Source organism: Phyllobates terribilis, unplaced genomic scaffold (assembly GCF_046119375.1).
Source record: "Phyllobates terribilis strain yellow unplaced genomic scaffold, ASM4611937v1 Scaffold_11__3_contigs__length_659146591, whole genome shotgun sequence".
NCBI lineage: Eukaryota > Metazoa > Chordata > Amphibia > Anura > Dendrobatidae > Phyllobates > Phyllobates terribilis.
In genome coordinates, this window is record NW_027362771.1 from 526,711,015 (window position 1) to 526,735,894 (window position 24,880).

Below are 24,880 nucleotides of genomic sequence, written 5' to 3' on the forward strand. Positions count from 1 at the left end.
GAAATGAAGAGCAAATTTTCCGCTTCATTTCCGCAACGTGGGCACATAGCCTTAGTGACCTAAAGCTACACTCCCACCATCGGCTTCTGGTGAGTTTTTGATGCTGCAGAATTTCTGCGCCAGTAATGTGAATTACGGTAGGTTACTTACATGTTAATCATGTTTTTGATGCTGCATTTTTTGTCTTTATGTCATGGGTTAAATAAAGCTGCTTTGTTTATGAACATTCGTTTTAGTTTATACATCAGTCAAAATGGACCATCATTTTTTTTTTCCTCCCCCGTGTGTCATCAGTTTTGCCCGTTTTTACATTCATTTTTCATTGTTTTTTTCCCTCTTCCATTTTTAAAATTGAAGGAGGTAAAGTGTCTGAGACTTTTTTTTTTCCATTACTAATGAATCAGTTAAAACTGAATGTTATCTGTTTTGATTCCCATAGACTTGAATAGCGGAGTCTGATATACAGAAATGGATGAGAACAGGACTTGATTTACTGAGTGACGGAACATACACCTGGATCTGTAGTAGACTGTGTCTAAGGCTACGGTCTCACTATCAGTATTTGATCAGTATTTTACATCAGTATTTGTAAGACAAAACCAGGAGATGAACAATCAGAGGAAAAGTATAATAGAAACACGTCACCACTTCTGCATTTATCACCCACTCCTGGTTTTGGCTACAAATACTGATGTAAAATACTGACCAAATACTGAACGTGTGACCGCAGTGTAAGTGTCCACCTCCGGTAGGAGTATATGCCAGAAAATGATGCACGACAGAGCAGACGGCGACTCCTCGTTATAGTCTATGGACCTGTCGTCCAAATCCCGACTAAACGCAGTGTGAAAGCGGAAGGAAAGACTATCAGGGTGCGCTCCGCTGATGTGACTCACAGGGTGCGCAACAAAAACGTACGAAAACCATCCAGCCGTCGCACATCAGGTCCTCACTGATCCATGGCAATTATTAATATAAGAATCTGACGGCTTTCTATCATTTTTTTTTTAATTGGTGTAAAAACGGACATAAGGATGGAAAATGGTCCAACTGCCCCCCACCCAAAATATACTTTTTATATCTGTTTGTTTGACCCCGGCGTGGCACTTTATCTTTTCCATAATGAAATGTTTGACACTTTTCTAATATACTTTGTATTTTAGGATCTGACAGTTTAGATCTGTGCTTGCTGTCAGTGACTGGATGGCAGCATGTGCTGGGCTGTGTGCACCTGTCACATAGGAGGGAGGTCCGGGCCCAGGACGCACAGGGACACTGCCCATTCATTCACTGACAGCAAGCCAAGCTCTTGACAGCTGAGGTGTATGCGGCCGCAGCAGCTGCACGTGTTCGACGCGGTTTTCACTGTGACTCCCATTCACTCCAATGACAGACTGCAGGGATGTAATTTGATGCCCGGCTTGGAATGCACAGAATGCGGATGTGTCCCCTCCGCTGCTGCTGGCCCAGGTGCTGCCCCCCGGCTTTATCCGCGGTACTCGCTGTGCCAGTCCCCACATAATGCGTCCTCTGTTCTGTGCAGTAATCTTTTCTCTACGTTCTTTTTAATCCTGACCTCCAGGGGCACAAGGGGTTAAGTCTCTCCGTGCTCCCCTCCTTGTTTACAGCAGCCCGGCTTGTAGCCACGCCCAGTGCGCATACCTTTTGATTTCTATTGGTTGGTAGAGATTGCGGCCATTCCTATTGGTTGGACTGCAGTAGGAGCGGCGCCCTGTGATTGGCTGCTGGACTTGGTGTATGTGTGGGACGGCTATTTTACCTTTTGCCTCTACCAACATGGCCGCTGCGGCTGTGCGGCTTCTGCTTGTGGCCGCATTAGGGGTAACTAGAGCGGCCTCGCTGGTAGGTGAGGCCGGGGACCAGGCCCAGGTGGTAGGACTGCGACTGGAAGATGGCAGTGGAGTATCTATGAGTGGAGGTGTAATCAGGGCTCGTCCTGGGTCACTTTTCCGTCTCCGGCTCTATGGCTCCGGGTTACGGAATGATACCTGGCCTTGGCTGTCCATTGGGGCCCCCGAGGGCCAGGGCTGCGCCCCTGCGACTGCCGCCCCCGTGCACCTGCTGGAGGAGTTCGTGGTGTGCGGGGAGCACTCGGGCCTGGTCACTGTGCGGGTGCAGGACGGGCTGAGAGGGGGGAAGGGCCTCCTGTACAACCTGTGTGTCCGGCAGGGGGCAGCCTGGAGCGTGTACCCCGGGGGTGACACTGTGGTCACTGTGGCAGAGGATGAGGAGGAGAAGCCGCCCTGGGTGAGGGCCGAGCAGCAGTGTGCCCGCTTCTCGCCCACCTCTAGGCTCCAGGGCGCACTCTTCTCGCAGAGGGACTACCTGGATGTGTGGCTGCTGGCCTTACTCATCGTGGTCTGCGTCCTGCTCTCCGGCCTGCTTCGGGGCCTACAGCTGAGCACCCTCATTCTGGAACCCCCAGAACTGGGCATCCTGAAGGACTGGGGCTCCCCCTCGGAAAGGTCCGGTGCCACCCGCCTGGATTATCTCAGGACTCGATGGGGCGGCTACACGCTCCTCTCCCTTCTCACCCTGTGCTGTATCACTAATGCCGCTGTGGCCGTCCTGCTCTACTATGCCTTAGACTCCATAGCTGGCGCCATCTTTTCAGCAGCCGGACTGCTCTTATTTGCTGGAGAGGCCCTGCCAGCTGCCATTACTGCTGTCTGGGGTCCTTGGTTGGCATCCAAGTGTCTGTGGCTCACCCACTTCTTCTTGCTTTTGCCCGTGCCGGTCTCATTTCCTCTATCCTGGGTCCTGGAGAAGGTGTTTGGGCAGGACCCAAGCTGCTGTCGCCTGAGACTGCGGATATTAGAACTGGCCCGATGTGGGGATCCCTACAGCGAGCTGGTGCGGGATGAATTCAGCAAGGGGGCGCTGAGGAACAGGACGGTGGAAGATATATTAACCCCTGTGAAAGACTGCTTCATGCTACCCGGCGATGCCCTGTTAGATTTCAACACCATGTCCAGCATCATGGAGAGCGGCTACACCCGGATTCCCGTGTACGAGAATGAGCGATCCAACATTGTGGACATCCTCTACCTGAAAGATTTGGCCTTTGTGGACCCCGAAGATTGCACCCCTCTGAGCACCATTACACGTTTCTACAGTCACCCTGTCCACTTTGTATTCAGTGACACCAAGCTGGACGCCGTGCTGGAGGAGTTCAAGAAGGGTGAGGGGTTCTTACCATGTTCAAGGAGGGTCTAGATGCAAATTCCTGTGTCCGCTGTTTAAAAACTAAAAAAATAAAGTTGCGTAAAGTAGGAGAAGCTCTGCTAGATTTAGTGAAGGTCTGTGGCCGTGAGAAGGTTTGAGCTCAATACCAGCAGTATAGATGTTAGATTGGGAAAGATTTATAAACTTTGTAGAACTATTTGCATTCAAGATTTATTATATCCGAGAACCAGATCAGATCCTTGAAATAAGTCCCCTAATTCAGTATCCAAAATAAGACCCTGAAGTTAATTCAGACCCCTAAATTTAATGTGGACCCTTGACCAGCATCATTGCCCTGTGCATCAGGTCACAGCAGCAGTTTGAACTCATGAGGCAGACGTGCTGTCTAGGATGTAGGGTCTGGACAAACCAGATCCTAAATCTAATTCAGACTCCAGAACCGACCACTAAATTAAGTGCACCATCAGGGCCTTGTGTCCGGGATCACAGCAGTATAGGAAGGCAGACCTGGATGCAGAGCCTGGACAGCAGGCGTCCCTGGTTCGGAATCCCGTGGTGAAGTTTAGATGTGGGGGATAATTTTAAAATGAATTGGGGCAGAAGATGCTTAAAGGCTGGATGAATAGTGGGGAGATGTGAGGAGACCCAGTCTGTGATTCTTTCCGTGGTCTTCATGCAGTAATAGTCCAGGTGCTGTAAAGGGGCATTTATACTGCAAGATAATCAGGAACGAGTGTAGTAAACTCTCGTTTTATGATTATCTTCCAGTGTAAACAGGCTGCAGATCACTCAATGAACGAGCAAAAAACGCTCGTATATCAAGTAAAATGGTCTTTTGTGCAGAACAAAACAAAAAAATAATCTTTCTCAGCGATGCATCAAACAGGACTCGCACTGCTGAAAACAATGGCAGCCTATGTGCACTGAGCGGTCTAGTATACTATTTTTTTTTTTGTCTGTGTAAACAGGTATTGAAACGATCGGTAAAAGTTGGTCGTACCGTGCCGCCAGTCGGCCCATGGAAAAGGATCTTAAGTGACATGAAATCTTTTTCCTTTATGAAATTCTCTAAATAATCATGTCCTGTTATTTGTGCTTATACCATGTTTTCCTAGGCAAGTCCCACATGGCCATTGTACAGAAGGTGAACAATGAAGGAGAAGGAGACCCCTTCTATGAGGTGATGGGTCTGGTCACTTTGGAAGACGTTATCGAAGAAATAATAAAATCCGAGATCCTGGATGAGTCTGAAGACTGCAGTAAGGAGCTTAGGCTGTGGGGGGGGCTGGTGAAAATGGTCACACGCAAAGGGGGCAGTGGCTCTGGGATCGCCATCATTCAGTGGCTGCGAAATATCCAGTAATTGAGACCCTCGGTAAACTTGGATCCTCACGACTGCAGCAGTGGTTATGTTCCCCCGTCAGTGTGTTGTCCGTGCTGCACGCTGAGTAATAATCTGCTGGTCTGAAACCGGCCTGCTGTGCATGGCCGGCCTAGAGTCTGCTATTATGGCATGTCCGCCTCGTAATGATCTTCTGGTGAAGCGGCTGCCCAGTAACAAATCATAACTAGAGGTGACAAAAAAGATGTGGACGCTAAGCCCTGGTCCAGCACCCACGTCACAAGAGGCGCCCAGGATGCCGGCGTTCGAGTGCTGGCCGAGGAAGTTCACATTGCATTGGTGTGACCAGGGCTGTGGAGTTGGAGTCCGTGTCTATTTTGGTGGAGTAGGTATAAAATGGAGCAACTCCAACTCCTAAAATATATAATAAATTGGGTTCATTAGTATAATGCAGAATGTGATGTAAATGCTTCCATAAGAATTTAGGAAAGTTATGAAATGTCCTATTCCTGATCTCAGGATCTCGGCTCTTAGTTGAGATGAATCTGTGCTGCACTTTATGTACACGCTCAGTAGTGAGGCCGTGCGGTGGAGTCGGAGTCAGGTTTGACTTACTGACTCCACAGCCCAGGGTCCTACTGTCACAGACTACCAGCATTGACGTCCCACCTGCCAATCTTTTTGCACATCTTTTTTTATAACTTGTTCCATCCAAGTGAATGATATTCATGCTCCTCTGCAATCCTGTGATGCCTGGTGTTGGGTCGGGTACAGAACCCTTATTCAAACACAGGTCAGTCACGCTCACAAATTACCGATGTGACTGTGTTGAGTGCACAAGCTGCCTTTACATTGCATCCAAAACCTGAAAAGTGTGGGGGGATGGGATGACACTCAAAAACCTGTACATATGATCGGCAGAGAGGGTTAACATTGGAATAAATAGGGAAAGTCTTTCAAGCATTGTTTTAGGTGATTTTTTTTTTTTTTTTTCCATTTTATTTTGTAGCGAATCCACTCCAAGCTACTTCTCGAAAAAATTCCATGTTCGCATAGCGATAGAGAGCTGGAGGGCAGGATGAGGGTAGTGGTTGCCATTTAGTCTCTTAACACCCGGGTCATTTTCCAGGGAAGCAAATTAATCTCAGTATAAAGGTGCTTCTCACAAAATTAGAATATCATTAAAAAGTGAATTTATTTCATTTCTTCAATACAAAAAGTGAAACTCCTATATTATATAAAGTCATTACAAACAGAGTGATCTATTTCAAGTGTTTATTTCTGTTAATGTTGATGATTATGGCTTACAGCCAATGAAAACGCAAAAGTCATTCTCTCAGTAAATTAGAATAATTAAACACCTGCAAAGGCTTCCTAAGCGTTTAAAAAAGTCCCTTAGTCTGTTTCAGTAAGCTCCACAATCATGGGGAAGACTGCTGACTTGACAGGTGTCCAGAAGGCAGTCATTGACACACTCCACGAGGAGGGTGAGCCACAAAAGGTCATTGCTAAAGAAGCTGGCTGTTCACAGAGTGCTGTATCCAAGCATATTAATGGAAAGTTGAGCGGAAGGAAAAAGTGTGGTAGAAAAAGGTGCACAAGTAACCGGGATAACCGCAGCCTTGAAAGGATTGTTAAGAAAAGGCCTTTCAAAAATTTGGAGTGAGATTCACAAGGAGTGGACTGCTGCTGGAGTCATTGCTTCAAGAGCCACCACACACAGATGTATCAAGGACATGGGCTACAAGTGTCACATTCCTTGTGTCAAGCCACTCATCACCAATAGACAACGCCAGAAGCGTCTTACCTGGGCCAAGGAGAAAAAGACCTGGACTGTTGCTCAGTGGTCCAAGGTGTTGTTTTCAGATGAAAGTAAATATTGCATTTCATTTGGAAATCAAAGCCCCAGAGTCTGGAGGAAGAGTGGAGAGGCCACAATCCAAGCTGCTGGAGGTCTAGTGTGAAGTGTCCACAATCAGTGATGGTTTGGGGAGCCATGTCATCTGCTGATGTAGGTCCACTGTGTTTTATTAAGACCAAAGTCAGCGCAGCCGTCTACCAGGACATTTTAGAGCACTTCATGTTTCCCTCTGCCGACAAGCTTTTTGGAGATGGAAATTTCATTCTCCAGCAGGACTTGGCCCCTGTCCACACTGCCAAAAGTACCAATACCTGGTTTACACACAACAGTATCACTGTGCTTGATTGACAGCAAACTCGTCTGACCTTAACCCCATAGAGAATCTATTATAGAGAATCTATGGGGTATTGTCAAGAGGAAGATGAGACACCAGACCCAACAATGCAGACGAGCTGAAGGCTGCTATCAAAGCAACCTGGGCTTCCATAACACCTCAGCAGTGCCACAGGCTGATCGCCTCCATGCCGCGCCGCATTGATGCAGTAATTGATGCAACAGGAGCCCCGACCAAGTATTGAGGGCATTTACTGAACATACATTTCAGTAGGCTAACATTTTAGATTTTAAAAACATTTTTCAAGCTGTTGTTATAAAGTATTCTAATTTACTGAGATAATGACTTTTGTGTTTTCATAGGCTGTAAGCCATAATCATCAACATTAACAGAAATAAACACTTGAAATAGATCACTCTGTGTGTAATGACTCTGTATAATATATAAGTTTCACTTTTTGTATTGAAGAACTGAAATAAATTAACTTTTTGATGATATTCTAATTTAGTGAGATACCCCTGTATTTTTATGTGTGGGAGAAAACTTGTGTACATGTAGGAAAACCATATAATCCCAGACAGAACATGCCATCTCTGTGCAGATGTTGCCTTTGGTCAGATTAAACCCTGGACCCGTGGATTGCCACCATGGCATACTTAATTTTTTTTTCTGTACCCCACTGCATAAGAAAGCATGGTAGACTACACTTTCCTATACTGTGGCATGCTGACCCATACTGGCGCAACGTATACCTAAAAGACACCCTTTTGGTGCACAGGGATTATGAATATGTTTAGTGTGTACTACAGAAACTGTCTTACCAAATGTATGCAAAAAAAAATCTGTAATGTGATTGGATCCTCTTGACTCTTCTCCCAGAAAACAGATTATTGCAATATGCTCAGTTCTTTGTCTGCATAGAATATAATCTGCTGCCGGAAATTTGTCCCCTTCTTGGTGTGGGATAAACATGCACGTCCTTCATGCCGTCATGTTTATAGTAACGTTGGCACACCTTTCATGTGTAAGGCCAGCTATAAAGGTGAAGCGGCATATCGGGTGTGATCGGCCACATGAGTAAATGTTTAATGTCCGCCTTCCTATATCCTCTTTGTAGAGCAGAACGTGAAGAAAAAACGTCCCCGAGTGCAGCCTATGCCCCTGCCTCGTGGTGGGGAAGACCTGTCCTTCTTCAAGACCGCTGACACAGAGCAGAAAGTCAAGCTGTCACCCCAACTCTTACTGGCGACTCAGCGCTTCTTATCACAAGGTATTTTCTTCCCTAGGAGTGTTCCCCTGGACACTTGCATCGTGGCGCCTCACAATCCTGAATGCAGCGTTTCTTACGAATTATGAGAATTTGTTTAAAAGACGCTTCAATGTGAAGATACAGCTCTGACGCGTCTTCTTGTGAGGAGGTTTTTAAGGCTTAGCCATTTTCTGCATTACATCTCGTCAGAAACATGGCTTAGACTAGATCGTTGGTGTTTGCAGTACGGCTGCACTGATGTAAGAAAAAGGATCAAAGAGTACACGATAAAGATGAGTAAATGGATTCGGACCACCCTGTCCCATCGTCCAATTTGGTCCTCAAGGGCAGTGTAAGGTTCTGCCCTGACTAATCTCTTCCCGTCCTCTGTCATTTACTTGGCTCCTGCGATGTACATCGTATCACAAGGGTCTAGTACGCAGCAGAGGTTTAGATTATGTTCATATGTTGCGTTTTTGCAGCGTGTTTTATTTATTTTTATTTTTTTTTTGTGCACATTTTCAGCTGCATTTTACAGTACCAGCAAAATCTATGCTATTTCAGAAATCTCGTGCACACACATTGTTTTTTGTTTTTTTTTCCTGACTGTTGTCAAAGAACTGCGTTTTTGCAGATGCTGCATGTCACTTTTTTCAGCGTTTTTTGCAGCATTTTTCGCCCATTGAAAGTCATGGGTAGTGCAAAAAACACTGCAAAAAATGCAGGTATCAGGTTTTGCGGTGTTTTTTTAAAGCCAAAACTTGATTTAAGTTGAATCAAATTTTTTTTATGCACTAAATTTTATCAGCATGCACAAGAAATAAATGTACACTAAAAAATGCACCAAAAACTAAGCAAAACCTGCTTTTTGTAAGCAGCTTAAAATTTGCATTAAAATAAAACGCTGCAAAAACGCACCGTGTGAACATAGCCTAACAGTACCAGCAAAGTGAATGAGATTTCTGGAATCTCATACACACACTGCTTTTTTTTTTTTTTTTGCTCTGCAGATTTGAACATTCAAAGCATTTTTTTTCAGACTTGCATCATGTCAGTTCTTTCCATTCTAATGAATGGAGAGAAAAAAATGCACAAAAAAAGCTTTTATTTGCCAGTACTACAGTGTTTGCAGCAGAAAGATCTGCCGTAAGTACTGAAAGTGTGCCCACACCTATACGGAGCGCAGGAATGAACACTGCTGCAGGGGACTGACCTGGTCACCGGACCAGAGGGGATTCAGATCTTTGTGCTCATCTCTAGTACATGAATATGTTCTCTAATAAAAACCTTTCGTATTATTCTGTGCAGAACATCTTCACTTCTGGGCAGAGATGCTCCGGTTGGAGAGTCTGTCTGTCCACAATAGTAGTAGAATAGCATTCGTTGCATTTTGTTAGTATGATTGTAAAAAGCACAGGGCAGAAAACAACCAGTAAATCTGTGCTGACTTGTTCTCGTTGGTAGAAGTGGAGCTTTTCAGCACCTCCCGAGTGTCAGAAAAAGTCCTCCTGCACTTATTGAAGCTTCCAGGGGTCACCCAGGAGGTGAAGTTTGACGACAGTGACCGCCTTGCCTCTGAACACTACCTGTACCTGCGGAGCCAACCTGTGGACTACTTTATTCTCATTCTGCAGGTGAGTGTAGAAGATGCAGGGTTTATGGAGGCTTGCTGTGAACTCCAGTGATCTGACTTGGTGTTCTTTGACTTTCAGGGCAGAGTACAGGTGGAAATTGGAAAAGAAGGTCTTAAGTTTGAGAATGGGGCATTTACATACTATGGTGTGGCTGCACTGAGCCCCTGCCTAGTAGGTAAGAACATCATAAAAAAACGTACTGGACCACACAGCTATGAATTTATATCTATAGATACAGGGCCTACTCTTATTGTATTGTATTTTTTTTTTTTTTTTTAGGTCACCAAACTCCTACCAATAGTCAAGACCAAAGCGAGTCTGCAGATTCTGGCTCTTACTGTCCAGACTATTCTGTCAGAGCCTTATCCGACCTCCAGATAATCAAGGTGAGGGACAAACCTTTTCTTAAGGCACCACTTTAGCGTTTTGTTTTTTTATTTTAAGTGCTGGAGTGGTATCAGTAATCCATGTTCTCTGCCCCTAGTAATACGCTTTACCACCTACCCTCTTCAGCTCTTCTCAGTGCCGCTACGGTCCTGATCCATCATCTTGTAACAGCAAATTCTGACCAACCAGGAGTCATAGCAAATGGTCACACGCTCTTAATATAAGTCTGTGAGAGTCTCATAAACTTAAATTGAGATGTGACTTCATGATTGCTCAATGATCCAAGGGGTAATGTTTCTCCTTGTGGAGAGTGACATGGCAAGCCTGACATGCTGAGGTGAGGAGACTTAAGCCGCAATGCTCCTCTGGGAAATATGCGAATTGTCTCTTCAGAGAGGAAGAGGACTAGAACTCTTGTGCCACCTATAGGAAGTAGCAATCCTAAAAGTCACTATTGAGACTCTTAATAAGCCTTGTAACATAACTTGGGATTAAAGCCAAAACCAAAAGCCGGGCCCTTATGGCTAGTGGGCCCTTATGTCTAGTAAGCTACATGGTGCACTACACATCTGAGTGACTTGCGCCATTTATAATTTTAAGCCCCCCTCTCTCTCATAGATGATGGGTGGTGGTTTTTCATCAGTGTTTTGTACCTCTGCTGTATATCGTCGGGGCGGAGTGGGACTGCTGCATCCTGCAGTACATTAGTATTGTGACCATGGATTAGTAAGTGTGGCCTTTTCTTCTGTGACACTTTTTGGATTTGATGTCCTTTTCATCGAAATATCATATTGCAACAGCATTTTTGACAAATCCATGAGGTAGATGGTAAATGTCTGATTGCTATGTCCCACCAATCGAGAAAAGGGGGTCTCCTATTACGTGTTTACTGGAGCTGGGGTTTTTAGGCGTAGTCCTGCTCCACTTGACATCTGTGGGTCTGATGGAGATGGCACTGTATAGCACTCGGGTACCTTCAGCAAACTCATACATTTTGTGGACCGCCTCACTATATGCAAAGAACATGGGACCCCTTCTCGTGGTTGGTGGGAGGCCCAGCAGTGGGACCTAGTAATCCACCTGAGGATTTGGCTAGGATGAGATGATGCAAGTATCCGCTGTTGCCCCTTCATCCGCTGTTGCTCCTTCATCCGCTGATCTGTAGACTGAGGTGGAAGCAGTGCTGATGCTTTCAGTAAGCATTGTGCGTCTTTAGGCTCCAGTGAAGTAGGACGCCAATGTTCTGCTGAATGTCTAACACATGGATCGCCATTGTACTCAGGTCTCCCGTCTGCAGTACCAGAACGCTCTCCGGACCTCACACTCGCACTTCAGTGCTCAGTCTCCTGATAGCATAGAACTGAGGATCTTTCCGAACAGCCAGACCCAGCTGCTGAATGACAAGAACGCCGGTACAGGTACGTAAAACACGAATGTGTTAGATTATGGGACTTCCAGTCATGATATCGTCAAACCTCTTGAAGATGACCATGAAAATTTGCATTAAAAAATTTGTCTTTTTTTTTGAGGTTGGTCTCAAGGAAGATGGTCTACTTGTATATTATATAAATCTGTCACAAGAAATGCGGTTTGGATAAGAGGGGGGTCATTTGGAGCATTTTTGCTATGTTTTTAGACTGTATAGTGAGCTGATGTCACATGCTCACTATTCCTTGCAAATTTATCATTCTTTACCTCATTTGTTTTTCCTAAAACTAAAAAAAAAAGTAAAACCATAAAGGCACACAGCCGAATCAGGTTTGTATTATTGACTCATTCTGTGCACCCCTTTCATTTCTAACAGAAAGACTGAGGATTAGAAACGAAAGCACAACAATAAGAACTGGCTCGGTCATGAAGGGGTTGCGGTAACATTGTTGCTCACTGCTCCGTAGCTCCCATTAGTATGGGATTATGAGATAAATTGGCACCAGAGGGATCGGCCTCTCCGGTTTTAGAGAAGACGGGGAAAGTGCTTTGCGGCCGAGGTCACATGGGGTTTAATTGGTCTGAATTATTAGTGCCAAATTTTGCACTTAAAATCCACAATACACGTGATGGGAGGATTCACATATCCTCATTACCAGACTGAGGGGCTATACATTCAGCATGAGCTACTGTGTGCCGCATCTTAGTTCTGCATTTAAAGGGAACCTGTCATCAAAGCAGATATTAGAGCATCCTGGGGCTGCTTGAAGGCTCAAATGCAGAAAATTACCTGCAGTTTTTATTTTAAATGTGTTTTTATTTTTTATCATCTGTATTTTAAAAAAAAATTTAATATATGAATTTTTTACTGTATTGGCTATTGAGGGTGTTATGGACTCAAACATTCTGTTTTTTTCAGGAAATGCACATGTGCATTTGCTGCAATGAACAGACTTTGACACTTTATTTTGTATTGAAGCATCTATTGAGCGTGTGCACAAATTCTTAGGAATTCAGGGGCTGCAGGGTCAGCTGTGACATCACGGCCAGCTGTGACATCACCTTTTGTGATTCATAGATCCTGTGTTAACAGCTGTGTACAGAGGTGCTATCAATCATTGTAACCCTACCTCTGATATTAAGAAAACGGCTTTAGAAGGACAGGATGTATGAGTCTAAAATAGCCCCAAATGGCCAGTGTGAAAACTGCAAGATTACTAATTTTTTTTATTTTTTTTTTTTAAATACAGATTTTGATATGAAAAAAAAAAACATTTTGGCAATGTGTTTAACTACTGAAAGGTGATTTAAACAGGAGGTCGTTTTCTGATGATTAATTCCCTTTAAATAGTCATGGTCTCTTGTCTGTAGCACATCCACCCTGGCTTGATTGATGGCTGTTCGCATTGACCTCACATGTTGGGTGGTGCATCAATCACGGCAGAGTGAGCGTCCTGACAGCGAGGGGACCGGGCAGCCACTGCTGCCGCACCACCCAGATAGCTGTAATAATATGGCCATGTCTACACTAATCAATCATTTCTCCATCCTAGTAAACTCAACTCTTTGAACATGGGGAATACAGAGATATTTATCAACCATATAGCCACCGGGCGGTCGTCTAATAACCACAACTTTAGTGACCGGTTTCCATAAAGTTGTGGATTTCACTTTTTGCTGTGCAAAGTGACAAAGGTGCCGCACAATTTGCAGAAATTTTTGCATAGGATCTGGTTTTGCTTCTGATTTGTCTAAAAATATTCTGCAAGGACTTCTCCAAATGCCCTTACAGCCTCAGTCTGTAGTTTGTGGGTCTCTTACTGAAATCTGGGGGACCCCTACTGGAGTACCATGTATCGTGCCCCTGGTCTCATCATTCTCTCTTTGTAACCCTATCTATTTCCAGCACTCCTTTTCAACACTCCAGTTATGGGCACAATTGAGAGTGTCAGCTAATAGCTGGTAACGCAGAGGTAACTATATACAAGTATGTATTGTGCTTGATGTCGGTGATCTTATGGATCAGTACACCCACCCTCTTCCTCTGCTTGTTGCACGATCACGCTTGCACATTGAGTGAATTAAGGGGAATCTATCATGGCATCTTTTTCCTCAAATTTCTATCTGATTTTACCCAGTCTTTATTCCAGTCTCTTAGATATCTGATCCCAAAATGCAGATAATTATATAGCTGGAGTTGATGATTGTTGTAATCTACTGCACGCTGGCCGATTGCATCAAAGGCTGTCTCTTTCTGTAATTCCTCTGATCAGATTCAGCCATTAAAGGGAACCTGTCACCAGCTTTCCCCAATATAAACTCCATCCACTACCTTTAATGCCTTTTACAGTATTCTAGCAAAAAGTATACAGGTCTCACGTGCACTCTATATAGCCCCCCCCCAAAAAAAGTTTTCTATTCTTCCCATCTGGCCGGTCCGAAGGGCATCGCTGGCCTTGTTCAGGCCTGTCCCCATGCCCTTCTTCATGTGGATGACTGTGTCCCCCAATTTCGCTCCTGTGCAGGTGTACTTCGCTCTGCCCCTGCACACTACTGTAATGTACATACATCGGGAGAGGCCAATGACCTAGAAGTAAATGCGGTGCATGCCCATTATAGTACTTTGACCTGCCCTCAGCGGATCAGCGCAGGAGACACTGGATGATGGACACTTCATCCACATAAAACAGGGAAGGAAGACAGCGATGGCAAGGAGAGAGGAGACACCAAAGCTAGACCAGTGATGCCCATTGGACCAGACCGCGCTTTATGGGAAGATTTTCGGACAATGTAGAGGATGCATGGGACCTGTATATATCTTGCCAGAATACTGTAAAAGAGGCATTTAGGGTCTTGGCTGTAGTTTATATTGGGGTAATCTGGTGACGGGTTCCCTTTTAAAGTGGTTGTTGGGTTTCAGAAAAATTCTGTCCCCAGATGCAGGTTTTTGTTAAAAAAAAAAAAACAAAAAAAAAAAAACAACCTGCCTTACACACACTACCCGGGTTCAGCTCTGAGTCTCCACCACTGCCCCTGTCTCTGTCTGTCGTCGATAGGACTCTGCAAATGAGCTGCTGAGCTCCGTGATTGGCTGCAGCGTTGTCGACGAAACATCAGCACTGCTGCTGATGAACAGAAACCAGGGCAGAAGCGGAGACTGTGCTGGGACCAGGAAAGTGAGTAAAGAACAGCTTGTTTTTCTGAACCAAGAAAACCACTTAAATTAAATGAATATTATATCCTTTATGGGAAAATGAAGCAATAAGCGGAGCGGCTTCTGCATCACACACGGAAATGATGGATGAATTAAATACAGTCTGCAAGTTTTCCCGAATAGATGGAAAACCCTGTATGATAGATTCCCTTTACACGTTGCTGTTTGCTGTGCTCTATCCCATGCCTACAAGCATGAGTGCAATATGATTTCTTCTGTCACACATTTTAGTTGTCTGCCAATAGCCATGAAATTCGAGGGACCAATGAGTCTTAACCATGGGAACAGAACCCAAGCCCTCCATTCAGATCCCTAGCATAAATGAGTACAACCCAATAGATTTGTCAGAAAACTAAAGATTTTGGAAAGTGTTCTCGTGTTCAGTAAGATATTGATTAAAGTCTTACTTTCAAAGGGGGCGTACTAATTTATGGGGAGTACTGTATAAGGAGAATACATTAAAGCAGAATGAACACTTGGTAATGGAAGGTAAAATAGTAGCAGTGGCCTTGTAAAAAACAAAAAGCAAAATGTTAGAAAAATAATAATTACAAATGCAAACTAGCTCTCTGCCGGAAGGAAGAAAACTGTCTCTCTAGAAACCCCTATGGTAGTGATCTTGTAATTCAGTATCCAACACTATTATAAAGCTTGAATGTGACATGGGATATCGTCTGGATTGGAGACACACTGCTGTAGACAATGCGTCTTCAGAGTCCCTGCTTCTCGCCAGTACAGCGTAGGGCTCTGGTTAGCTACGTGAGGCGCCTCTGACTCAGCTATTGGAAAGAACTAACTACACAGCTGGATCTCTGCAAGGAGATCTAGTAGATTACAAAAAATGTAATGTGTGCGCTATGAAGATTCTCCAGTGCCAGAAGTGGGCGGTCATGTGATACTCCCAGCCATATTCCGACTAGACTTGCATTGAGCGAGGCCAGACACGTCTAGTTGGAATGTAACAACATGTTTGCAAATCACATACTTGTGGTCACATGACTGTTTGTGCTCGGCGCCATACAGTGCATGTGATGTGGAGATGCACAGGTCTGTACACTCATTGAGGGACTGTAGGCTTGTAACCCTAGGCTGGATAACCCCTTTAACATAAAAAAAACTATTTATATAATTGTTGGATTTTGATGATTCCCTTTAAAGCGACTGAGCATGGAGAGTACTGAAATGAAATCTATTCTAGAATCAGGTTTCTCTTATACCCATTGTCCACCGCTCTTGGGCGACGCTTCTCTGTTCTCTTGGTCACACTGGGTCTTTGGAGTTTCGCTGCCGCTTTTAGCCACATTCATCGTCTTTATGGCACATTGATTTGCACAATAGGGAAAAAAATGTTGTGTTCGTCTAACTGCCGTTCTCAGCGGCGTTTACCACGGATAAAGATCCCTTTGTCAGGTAGGTTACAATATTTCCTGTATCAGAAGAGGAGCGGTGTGATGGGTAACAATAGATGCAGTGTGACCGGCTCCGTCTGGCTGCAGATCAGGATCTTTCTTCTTGAAACTTGAGAAATCACTTTGAGGAGTCTAAATTAGTGAGGCAGACCGGAGCAGCCAGTTTGTTCTGCCTTCTCGGAGATCTGGCTACAGCTATGCGGCTTTTCGCTTTTTCTGCCAAACTGACCACGAGATGATTTGCAAATATACTGTGAGATATTTAGTGTAAGAGGTCGTCTCATCTTCTAAAATGGGTGAAATTTTAAAGTGCTTATAAAGGCAATTAATGTTGGAATTTGCCTCTTATTAAAAATTCTTCCCATTCTCAAGAAGTTTCCTGCTTGGTCCAGAGGTGGCCGGTTCCTAGGCAAGAAGTGCAGTTATAAGCTGTTTGCTATAAAGTTTGCAAGCACTGCTCTGACGTGGGCAGGAACTGGAATATTTTATCTGGTAAAGCTACTACAAAGATGACATTTTTGGCTATAGTGTTTACTCACTTTGAGGCTACGTGCCCACTATGCGTTTTCGCTGCTGAATTTCCGTAGCGTAAATGCTTGCAAAACGCTTGGTAATCCGTGCCCCATGATCCCCAATGAAAATCTGCATGTTCTGTGCCCATGCTGCAGGATTTTCCGCAGTGGATTTTCCTTGCGGAAAAATCCGCAGCATGTCCATTATTTGTGCGTTTCGGCATGCGGATTTGAGGTCCCAATGTATTTGAAAAATGCAAGTCAAATCCGCATGTAAAAACGCGTCAAAAAGAACATGCAGAAACGCTGCAGAAATTTTCTGCTTCGTGGGCACATAGCCTAAAGGGACTGTTCAAACCAAGAATTGGTGCATCAGGGCGCGGCCAAACAATTAAGTGCACCTTTCCATCTATCTCCACGCCTCGTTGTTTGATAGTCAAGAACTCCACATCCTGGTTGTTCTTTAATCCACATTTGAACATTTGGTGTAATAACCTTTTGGTGCATAGGGTTGGGGCTGTGGTTAGGTTCTTTGGCTTTGCCCCGGCCCCTCCACCTGCCTCTGGTGTCTGCATGAGCCTCCTTTTTTAAAAGTTCACACAGATTCATCTCCTGGCTGGTTTCAGTAAAATGGCAGCACTTACCCAAATGGAAATTATTGAACAGACATCTGCACATGTGGCGCCATTTTGCTGAAGACCACCGAGAGAGTAATCTACGTAAGCGCTGCCCGCGGCGAGGTCGGCGCTGGTGTGAACTTTAAAAAAGGAGACACATACAGACACCAGAGGCAGGTGGAGAGGCCAGGGCAGAGCTGAAGACCCTACCCACAGTCCACCAAAAAGGTTATTACATCCAAACTTCAAATGTGGATTAAAGAACAACCAGGATGTGGATTTCTTCACTAAACATAACTATAGAATTAGTATAAAGGCGCCAAAGCTTTACTTTTAACCTGCCACCTCGATTTTGCATGTTATCTTTAAGGATGCATAGCAAAATCAGTACTAGCGCTCAGACCGCCTAGTGACTATACCATGAGAGCAGATTTTTCTGCCAGGTGATCACTTTTATACATGGGAATGTCCCTGTACTTTCTCATTTCTGTGCATCCTGACGGCTCACTGGTTGCACTGTACCTCATGAATATCTGCTGCCTGCATCTTCCACCATTTAGTGGTCTCTGTGTATGTGGTCAATGTTTGCTTCATCCGTTGAGCACTTGAGCTGATCACACGTTCCTCTGACCTGGGACTTCTCCTTTTCGGATCCATTGAGGTCTTGGTATGACTACATCAAGAATTTACACTTCAGTATTTGCAAATCTTCTCCTGTATGTGACATGAATGTGTTACAATAAGCAGCTGGACATATGATAACTGTATATTTGACCTTCCAGAAACAAAGAAGGAAGTAAAGACAGATGTTGGAATGCCGCGGTGGGCGGAGGAGAAGTCCCCCTGACCACTTACCTCACCCGAGAAGCCTGGCCAGATCAACCTTGACCAGAAACTCCTCACTGGAGTGGACGCTATCTTACCGATGCCATTTCAATGTGCCATTTTCTACAATGAACAGTACTGAGTGAAGAAAGCATGAAGGCGATGGATGTCCTCTGGCAGGTCACAGGGACACCACATCCGCCATAGCTCTGCAGACATTTCTCCAAGTGACTCCGTCCTCAGAGCAGTGTGTACATAGTGTTACAGCAGCCCTGCTGCCATGTCTCCTGGAGAGGGAGCGCCTGAAGCTGGTGAAGGTGTAGGGTTATTACTACTTTATAGGATCTATACATAGATATGCTATATGTTTATTTTGTATTCCGCTAATCGGGGGTCGGGGCTGGAAATTGGAAACATTTATGACTATGAAAACAGATTATCCTCCTGATCGGTGGTGTGTGATAACTATGTCCACATGGAAACGTTTTCTGCGACCCTACATGTATATCATGTAGGTCGTGATGCACATTTGCCATGGATTTTATCCTATTCATTGCAATCCTGAACACAGTTAAAGGCTTATTACATATACACCTTAGAAATATCAGTCTATATTCACTAGGGGGTCTGGCTGCTGACGCCACCACTGATCCCACAAAAGTTCCCTGTTAAGACATCTATGTACCTCGCCTGCAATATACAGGTGCATCTCACTAAATTAGAATATCATCAAAAAGTTAATTAATTTCAGTTCTTCAATATTAAAAGTGAAACTAATTATTTACTGAGATAATGACTTGTGTTTTCATTGGCTGTAAGCCATAATCATCAACATTAACAGAAATAAACACTTGACATAGATCACTCTGTTTGTAACTCTATATAATATATGAGTTTCACTTTTTGTATTGAAGAACTGAAATAAATTAACTTTTTGATGATATTCTAATTTTGTGAGATGCACATGTACATAGCCTTTGTTAAAGTACGTTGGAAAAACGCCCTGAAAGTGTGCTCTTTCGGCCTCCGTTTCCCAGCATGGGAAAGCGCAGTAGACTTGACTTCCTAGACAGTGGTCCTAGCTTGAAACTTATACCGTGCCGCATACATTTAGGTTCTTATAATGGTCAGATATCTCCGCATCCATCCTGATCGTACACACTCCTGGAGGTATGCGCCAACAGTGATCACAGATACAGTATGGACTAGGCCAGAAGTAGTCTGTCGTCCCCCCACCCTCCCCCAAAAAATATAAGAGAAACTGGGGAAGGCGGCGATTGGTATTTTTAATATAGTTACCCTACACATCAGAAAGGTTAAGGACATACACATATATGTTTTATGCCCTAAACCTGTGTAGGGTAGGTGATTTAAAATACCAGTCGCCGTCTTCCCCAGTTTCCAGTGCCGCTCCAATCCTCTTCTAACTCGTGTGATTTCCATTCCCACTTGTTGGATTACACTGGGGTCCATGTGTGAACCAGAAGACACTTTAACAATTTAGGCCTATGGAGCGTCAGAATGAGGCATTGTGAAAGCCACTTACATTTCACCCATAAACGCCAGTGTGACCCAGCGAGTCAGAAGAGGATCAGAGTGGTGCTGGAAATCAGGGAAGATGGCGAATGCATTAAGAGAAAAAAAACCTTACATCTAAAAACATTTTTGTTGAAGGCTTCTTTAAGGCTATGTTGCCACGAGGAGCTTTTAAAGCTGCATAATTTTTGCAGGTCCAGCAAAGTGGATGGGATTTATGGAGATCTCACACCCACTGGGCTTCTTGTTAACGCAGCATAAACTAACCTGCGGTGCGAGTTTCCAATCTGCAGCATGTCAATTTGCCGAGTTTTCTGTGTGGATTTTCCACATAGACTTACATTAGGTGCGGAAATGCCGCAGGTGAAAAATGCACGTGTTTTAAGTGCGTTTCCGAGGCGGAACCACATAAAAGACGCATGTAATCCGCATCTAAGTATACTAAAATTTTTGTCAAAGCCAAATTCCAGAAAGTATCAAAAGGGAAGCAGCTTTATTTTAAACGTGACATAATATTTTTATTTATATAGCGCCAACATATTCTGCAGCACTTTACGTACCAACAAGAGACAAAAACCGCAAGTAACCTAATTTATGCGGTAGGTGCGGAAATTTTGCAACATCAAAAATTCATTGTGGGAACGTAGCCTAAGGTTGTATACACATGTCACAAAACCTGAAGGGTTTCCTGATGCCAGCAAAGTGAATGAGAATCCTGAAGAATCACGTCAATCAAAGCAGGAGGACAGCGAGCAGCAGCCGGGAAGAGGGGTAGAAATCCCAGAATGGATGCCTCTCAGGGCAGACCGGACCAACAGGATTAACATACAGCTCTGGAGAACTTTTTTTTTTTGGGGGGGGGGGGGGGGTAGACAAGGGGAGTCAGGATTATATATGCATTTATAGAAGTCAGCACAGGCGCTGAATAGGGTGATAGTTTTAGTTGATATGACAAAGCTGGTGACAGGTTCCCTTTAAGGTGTGCACATACCCTAAGTGTCTTAACTCCTGTAGACGGTACATGAAGAGCTGCTCACACATGCTTACAAACACTTCATTCACACAGGACTTTTGACCCTGCCGCCATATTTCCACAATCAGTAGGGGTGTCGATGATCAGACCCCAGCAAGCATACATTTATCATGTATCCTGTGGATAGGAGATGTTAAGACAATGCTTTTACAGTTCCACCTGGATGTGATTTGGTAAAATCTCATTCCCGTTGTTGCTGTAGATTTTCTACTTGTATAGAATATGGCCTCACATCTGCCTCCATCCATGTGCACGCACCCAAAAGGGATTTCTTTTTCATCCACTCACGTAATGAGGACGTTCTTCCAGCACAACCCATTTGTAGCTAAACCAGTCCCATCATTCCACCGTGCCGCCCTATTATGGTTGGAGAATGTTCTTGTCAGCGAAGCCAGCAGCCATACGGTATGAGACGTCTCCAAAGTCTTAAGAGGAAAACACGTCGGCCATACTGGATGGCGCGAGGTCTGCGGCTGAGTGTCCTCTGCAGTCTTTTACATCCAAGAGCCCCTTACAGTGTTGTAGAAGATAAAGGGACAGCTCTCGGTGACCACCTTCTGCTGCCTGTCCAAGAGACAACACGTAAATATATATGGACCCACATAGAAAAGGGCTGCACCAACACCACTTTAGAAGTTTTAATTTCAGTGCTGTAGTTGTACCGAAAATCCCTGCCCCTAGTAATCTACTTATCAGCCGCAGTCTTCTGCTATTCCTTGTGCCTCTCCTAAGTCAGAGGTATCATTCACAAGCTCTCAGTGTAGGTCTATGAGGGCCTCGTTCTGGCTCTTATAGACTCGCACTGAGAAGTCACCTTCGGCTCACCCGGCAAACACTGGAGCCATCCGGCAGGTCACAACTAGGAGAAGACGACGGCAGCTGGTAAGTATAATACTAGGGGCAGGGAACTTAGACTAGTAATACCACTTCGGCAGTGAAATCAAATAAAACGCTGGAGTGGTGCTTTAATTTATTTAGGAGTTACTTCACAGATCATGCAAGTCACAGTAGAGAAGTAAAAGATAGGGTAAAAATAAGTGCTCATTCACATGTCCATGATCATCGGTCCAATGTCTGATCGCAATGCACGGACTCATCTGACCCAAACGTGACAGCCTCATACATTTATATTCAGCTGTCACGTTTGGGTCAGGATATGTGTGGCCAGTCCGTGCCCTGCGATCAGACATCAGACCGATTATCATGGACATCTGAAAGAGCACTAAAAAAAGGACACAAGCAGTGCGAAGGAAATAGCTGACCTTGTGCAGCACCGTCCTCCTGTCTGAGTCCGTCTTCATGGGGTCAGCCCCATTCTCCAGTAGTAGCCGCACTACCTGGCTGTGGCCGCAGTATGCGGCACGGTGCAGGGCTGTGCTGCCGCCGTGTGTCTGGGCGTTACCGTCAGCGCCGCTCTTCAGCAGAAAGCTGCACACTGGTAAGTGGCCATGTCGGCTGCTATAATGCTGCATGAAAAACAAAAGCAAAAAAGGCTAATGAAAAATATAAACTTGCGCTGTAAGTGACGCCATGCAGTCAGGATGTCACTGTCCACAAGGATGAGAGGTGTTCATGTGAAAGGCACCGCCATATCCTTACCGGAGCTGAACTGCTTATCGGTGATGGTTCTGGGTGTCAGACCCCACCCGTCTGATAAGTCATCTGTACAGAGCAAATCTATTGCAGGACTCGGCTCCAATCATATCAATATTCTATGGCGGCCGAGCGAGAGAACGGCCAACCTGTGTACTGGCGGATAGGAGGAGATCTGTAGGACTCTCAAACAGCGGCCATTGGATACTGATGAACCAGAGTCCTGTCAATCATCCCTAGTCATCATAAGCTGGACTACCCCTTGTACGTGATGGCAGATCTGATGTAAAATACACAAGTGTGAATGAGGCCTAAAAGAAATGACACAAGTAATACAGATCATCGGCCTTGCTCACCAGGGCAGTGTAGCCAAAGTTGTCTGGCAGGTTGGGATCTGTTCCCTTTTCGATAAATCGCTGGACTCTCATCAGGTCTCCATCCATTGCAGCTGCCCAGATGCCTGGAATAATCAGACTATAGATCAGATCACACACCATTCTTCTGTCATTGTAGATCACACAGCATTATACCTTTACACATACAGCCATGCTAGAAGAATTCCTGGGGGGAGTCTGTGAGCAAAGACCCCGACAGATCGAGAGAGTGACTAGGTCACCATAAAGTCCCTTTGGGTCCAGTCAATAACGTGCCTTTGTAGAGCGGCTCTCCTCACTACTTGTTGGAAGCGTCTCCCTGTTAGGACCCCCAGTGGTCAGGTGTTATGTGCAGCAGTCAATGCCCTATTTCCCTGCAGCGCCACCTCTGGGGAAATAAAGCATTACACAGAGATGATGCTGATCAATGAGTCGTCAGTGTAATACAGGACAGAACAGGTCCTCCAGAGAAAGAAACTCTGTAGTTGCTCCCCTCTGAGGGGGGCCTCCAGTGTTGAAGATGAGCCGCACTCGCACTCTCGCTTCTGCTCTTCAACAGTGCCCAGACCCCCAGCCAAACCTCTGACGGGTCCTTAGGCTATGCACACACGCAGAGTTTTTTTTAGCGGTCTTTTTTAAATCTGAAAAATGGCTGCATTTACAAGTACCAGCAAAAGCTATGAGATTTCAGAAATCTCCTGCACACGCTTGTTTTTTTCCCCCTGACAATTTGAGAACTGCAGCGTTTTTGAAATCTGAAGCACGTCCATCCTGTCAGTAAAAAAAAACCCCACAGAAATGGGTTTATGCTGCAGAATACACATGTAATCCGCACAAACGAAAAAAGAACAGATCAGGTATCGCCATGTCCACAAGCGTCCGGCCTATAAAATACACAATTATAGGAACTGAACAATTTGTTTAAATCAAACATCCCCCCCCCCCCCCAAAAAAAGAGAAAGATGAAAAAAATAAAAGCACAAGATATGAATGGGGCCATTAATAAAAAACAAAGCGCAAGAGCCACAATTGGCTGCAGCAGGAAGGGGTTAATATTTGCTAATAAACAGCCCATGACACTCCCGGTGGTTGGGGGACTACAAGTACCAGCACACGGGTATAATGAGACCCCAGTGCAGTGCGGTGTACAGGCCGGCACACGGTGCGTCACCTCTCTGGAAGTCCATCTCCTGCACCGTCTCCCGCACTCCCGGACTCGCCCCGGAGCAGCTCACGTCACACCCGGGCCCCTTCCCCTCTGCGGGGTACGAGCAGCAGACACGGCCGGGCTTCATGGCTGCTCCGCACACTGCAGCTCTAAGCCGCCATGTCTAACCTACAGGAGCCAATCACAGCAGGAGGATTCCAGCCAATCAAGTGGCAAGAAAACACTTTTCCTTTGTAGCTGCATTACCTAAAACCAGCCAGCAGATGGCGCGCATAGCATAGTCTAATTATCTCCGTTCTATCAATGGCTCATTATTAATTATATTATTATTACTATAGAGTTATTTCTATTATATATATAATTATATTTCTATTATTTTATTACTATTATATATTTTTTTATATATTATTATATTACTATTACTATACATATATATAATTATTATTGATATTGTTATTTCTGTTATTTTATTATGATTATCTTTATTATATATTACTATTATATATATTATATATTCATATTTTTATTGATCTATATTTCTATTTTTATTACTATTAATATACACATATATATATAATTATAGTTATGATTGATATATTATGGCTATTAATATATTTCTATTTTATTACAATTTTGTATATAATTATTATATATATACAGATCAAAAGTTTGGACACACCTTCTCATTTAAAGATTTTTATGTATTTTCATGACTATTAAAATTGTACATTCACACTGAAGGTATCAAAACTATGAATTAACACATGTGGAATTATATACTTAACAAAAAAGTGTGAAACAACTGAAAATATGTCTTATATTCTAGGTTCTTCAAAGTAGCCACCTTTTGCTTTGATGACTGCTTTGCACACTCTTGGCATTCTCTTGATGAGCTTCAAGTGGTAGTCACCGGAAATGGTTTTCACTTCACAGGTGTGCCCTGTCAGGTTTAATAAGTGGGATTTCTTGCCTTATAAATGGGGTTGGGACCATCAGTTGTGTTGTGCAGAAGTCAGGTGGATACACAGCTGATAGTCCTACTGAATAGACTGTTAGAATTTGTATTATGGCAAGAAAAAAAGAAAAACGAGTGCCCATCATTACTTTAAGAAATGAAGGTCAGTCAGTCCGAAAAATTGGGCAAACTTTGAAAGTGT

At 44.3% G+C, this 24,880-nt stretch overlaps 2 protein-coding genes across 4 annotated transcripts; one reads left to right on the forward strand and one right to left on the reverse strand.

Annotated features, from left to right (window-relative positions):
- The first annotated feature begins 1,751 nt into the window (after nt 1–1,751).
- Nucleotides 1,752–18,610, forward strand: CNNM3 (cyclin and CBS domain divalent metal cation transport mediator 3). Of its 2 annotated transcripts, none has more exons than XM_073653692.1 (8): nt 1,752–3,202; nt 4,323–4,466; nt 7,862–8,014; nt 9,458–9,627; nt 9,706–9,802; nt 9,907–10,013; nt 11,297–11,432; nt 17,977–18,610. In XM_073653692.1, exons 1-8 carry the CDS (start codon nt 1,759–1,761, stop codon nt 18,039–18,041), a joined length of 2,316 nt encoding a protein of 771 aa, XP_073509793.1. In that variant the 5' UTR covers nt 1,752–1,758; the 3' UTR covers nt 18,042–18,610. The 2 variants fall into 2 exon arrangements, with proteins under 2 accessions (XP_073509793.1, XP_073509794.1); XM_073653693.1 differs by lacking the exon at nt 17,977–18,610 and adding an exon at nt 13,349–13,415.
- Nucleotides 18,611–20,029: 1,419 nt separating this feature from the next.
- ANKRD39 (ankyrin repeat domain 39) lies at nt 20,030–23,928 on the reverse strand. 2 transcript variants are annotated; one of them, XM_073653695.1, is made up of 4 exons: nt 23,727–23,928; nt 22,538–22,641; nt 21,851–22,054; nt 20,030–21,148 (listed from the first exon to the last, which is right to left on the reverse strand). In XM_073653695.1, exons 1-4 carry the CDS (start codon nt 23,848–23,850, stop codon nt 21,083–21,085), a joined length of 498 nt encoding a protein of 165 aa, XP_073509796.1. In that variant the 5' UTR covers nt 23,851–23,928; the 3' UTR covers nt 20,030–21,082. The 2 variants fall into 2 exon arrangements, with proteins under 2 accessions (XP_073509796.1, XP_073509795.1); XM_073653694.1 differs by having other exon boundaries at nt 20,030–21,152.
- Between the last annotated feature and the right edge of the window lie 952 nt (nt 23,929–24,880).

Excerpts from the sequence above, each read along its gene's own strand:
- CNNM3 (XM_073653692.1), top strand. The coding sequence starts at position 1,759 with ATGTGTGGGACGGCTATTTTACCTTTTGCCTCTACCAACATGGCCGCT. Across the intron at positions 3,203-4,322 it reads GCTGGAGGAGTTCAAGAAGG|GCAAGTCCCACATGGCCATT; the intron begins GTGAGGGGTTCT and ends ATGTTTTCCTAG. Across the intron at positions 9,803-9,906 it reads ACTGAGCCCCTGCCTAGTAG|GTCACCAAACTCCTACCAAT; the intron begins GTAAGAACATCA and ends TTTTTTTTTTAG.
- ANKRD39 (XM_073653694.1), bottom strand. The coding sequence starts at position 23,850 with ATGAAGCCCGGCCGTGTCTGCTGCTCGTACCCCGCAGAGGGGAAGGGG. Across the intron at positions 22,642-23,726 it reads GGAGATGGACTTCCAGAGAG|GCATCTGGGCAGCTGCAATG; the intron begins GTGACGCACCGT and ends TGATTATTCCAG. Across the intron at positions 22,055-22,537 it reads ACTTTGGCTACACTGCCCTG|CATTATAGCAGCCGACATGG; the intron begins GTGAGCAAGGCC and ends TTTTTCATGCAG.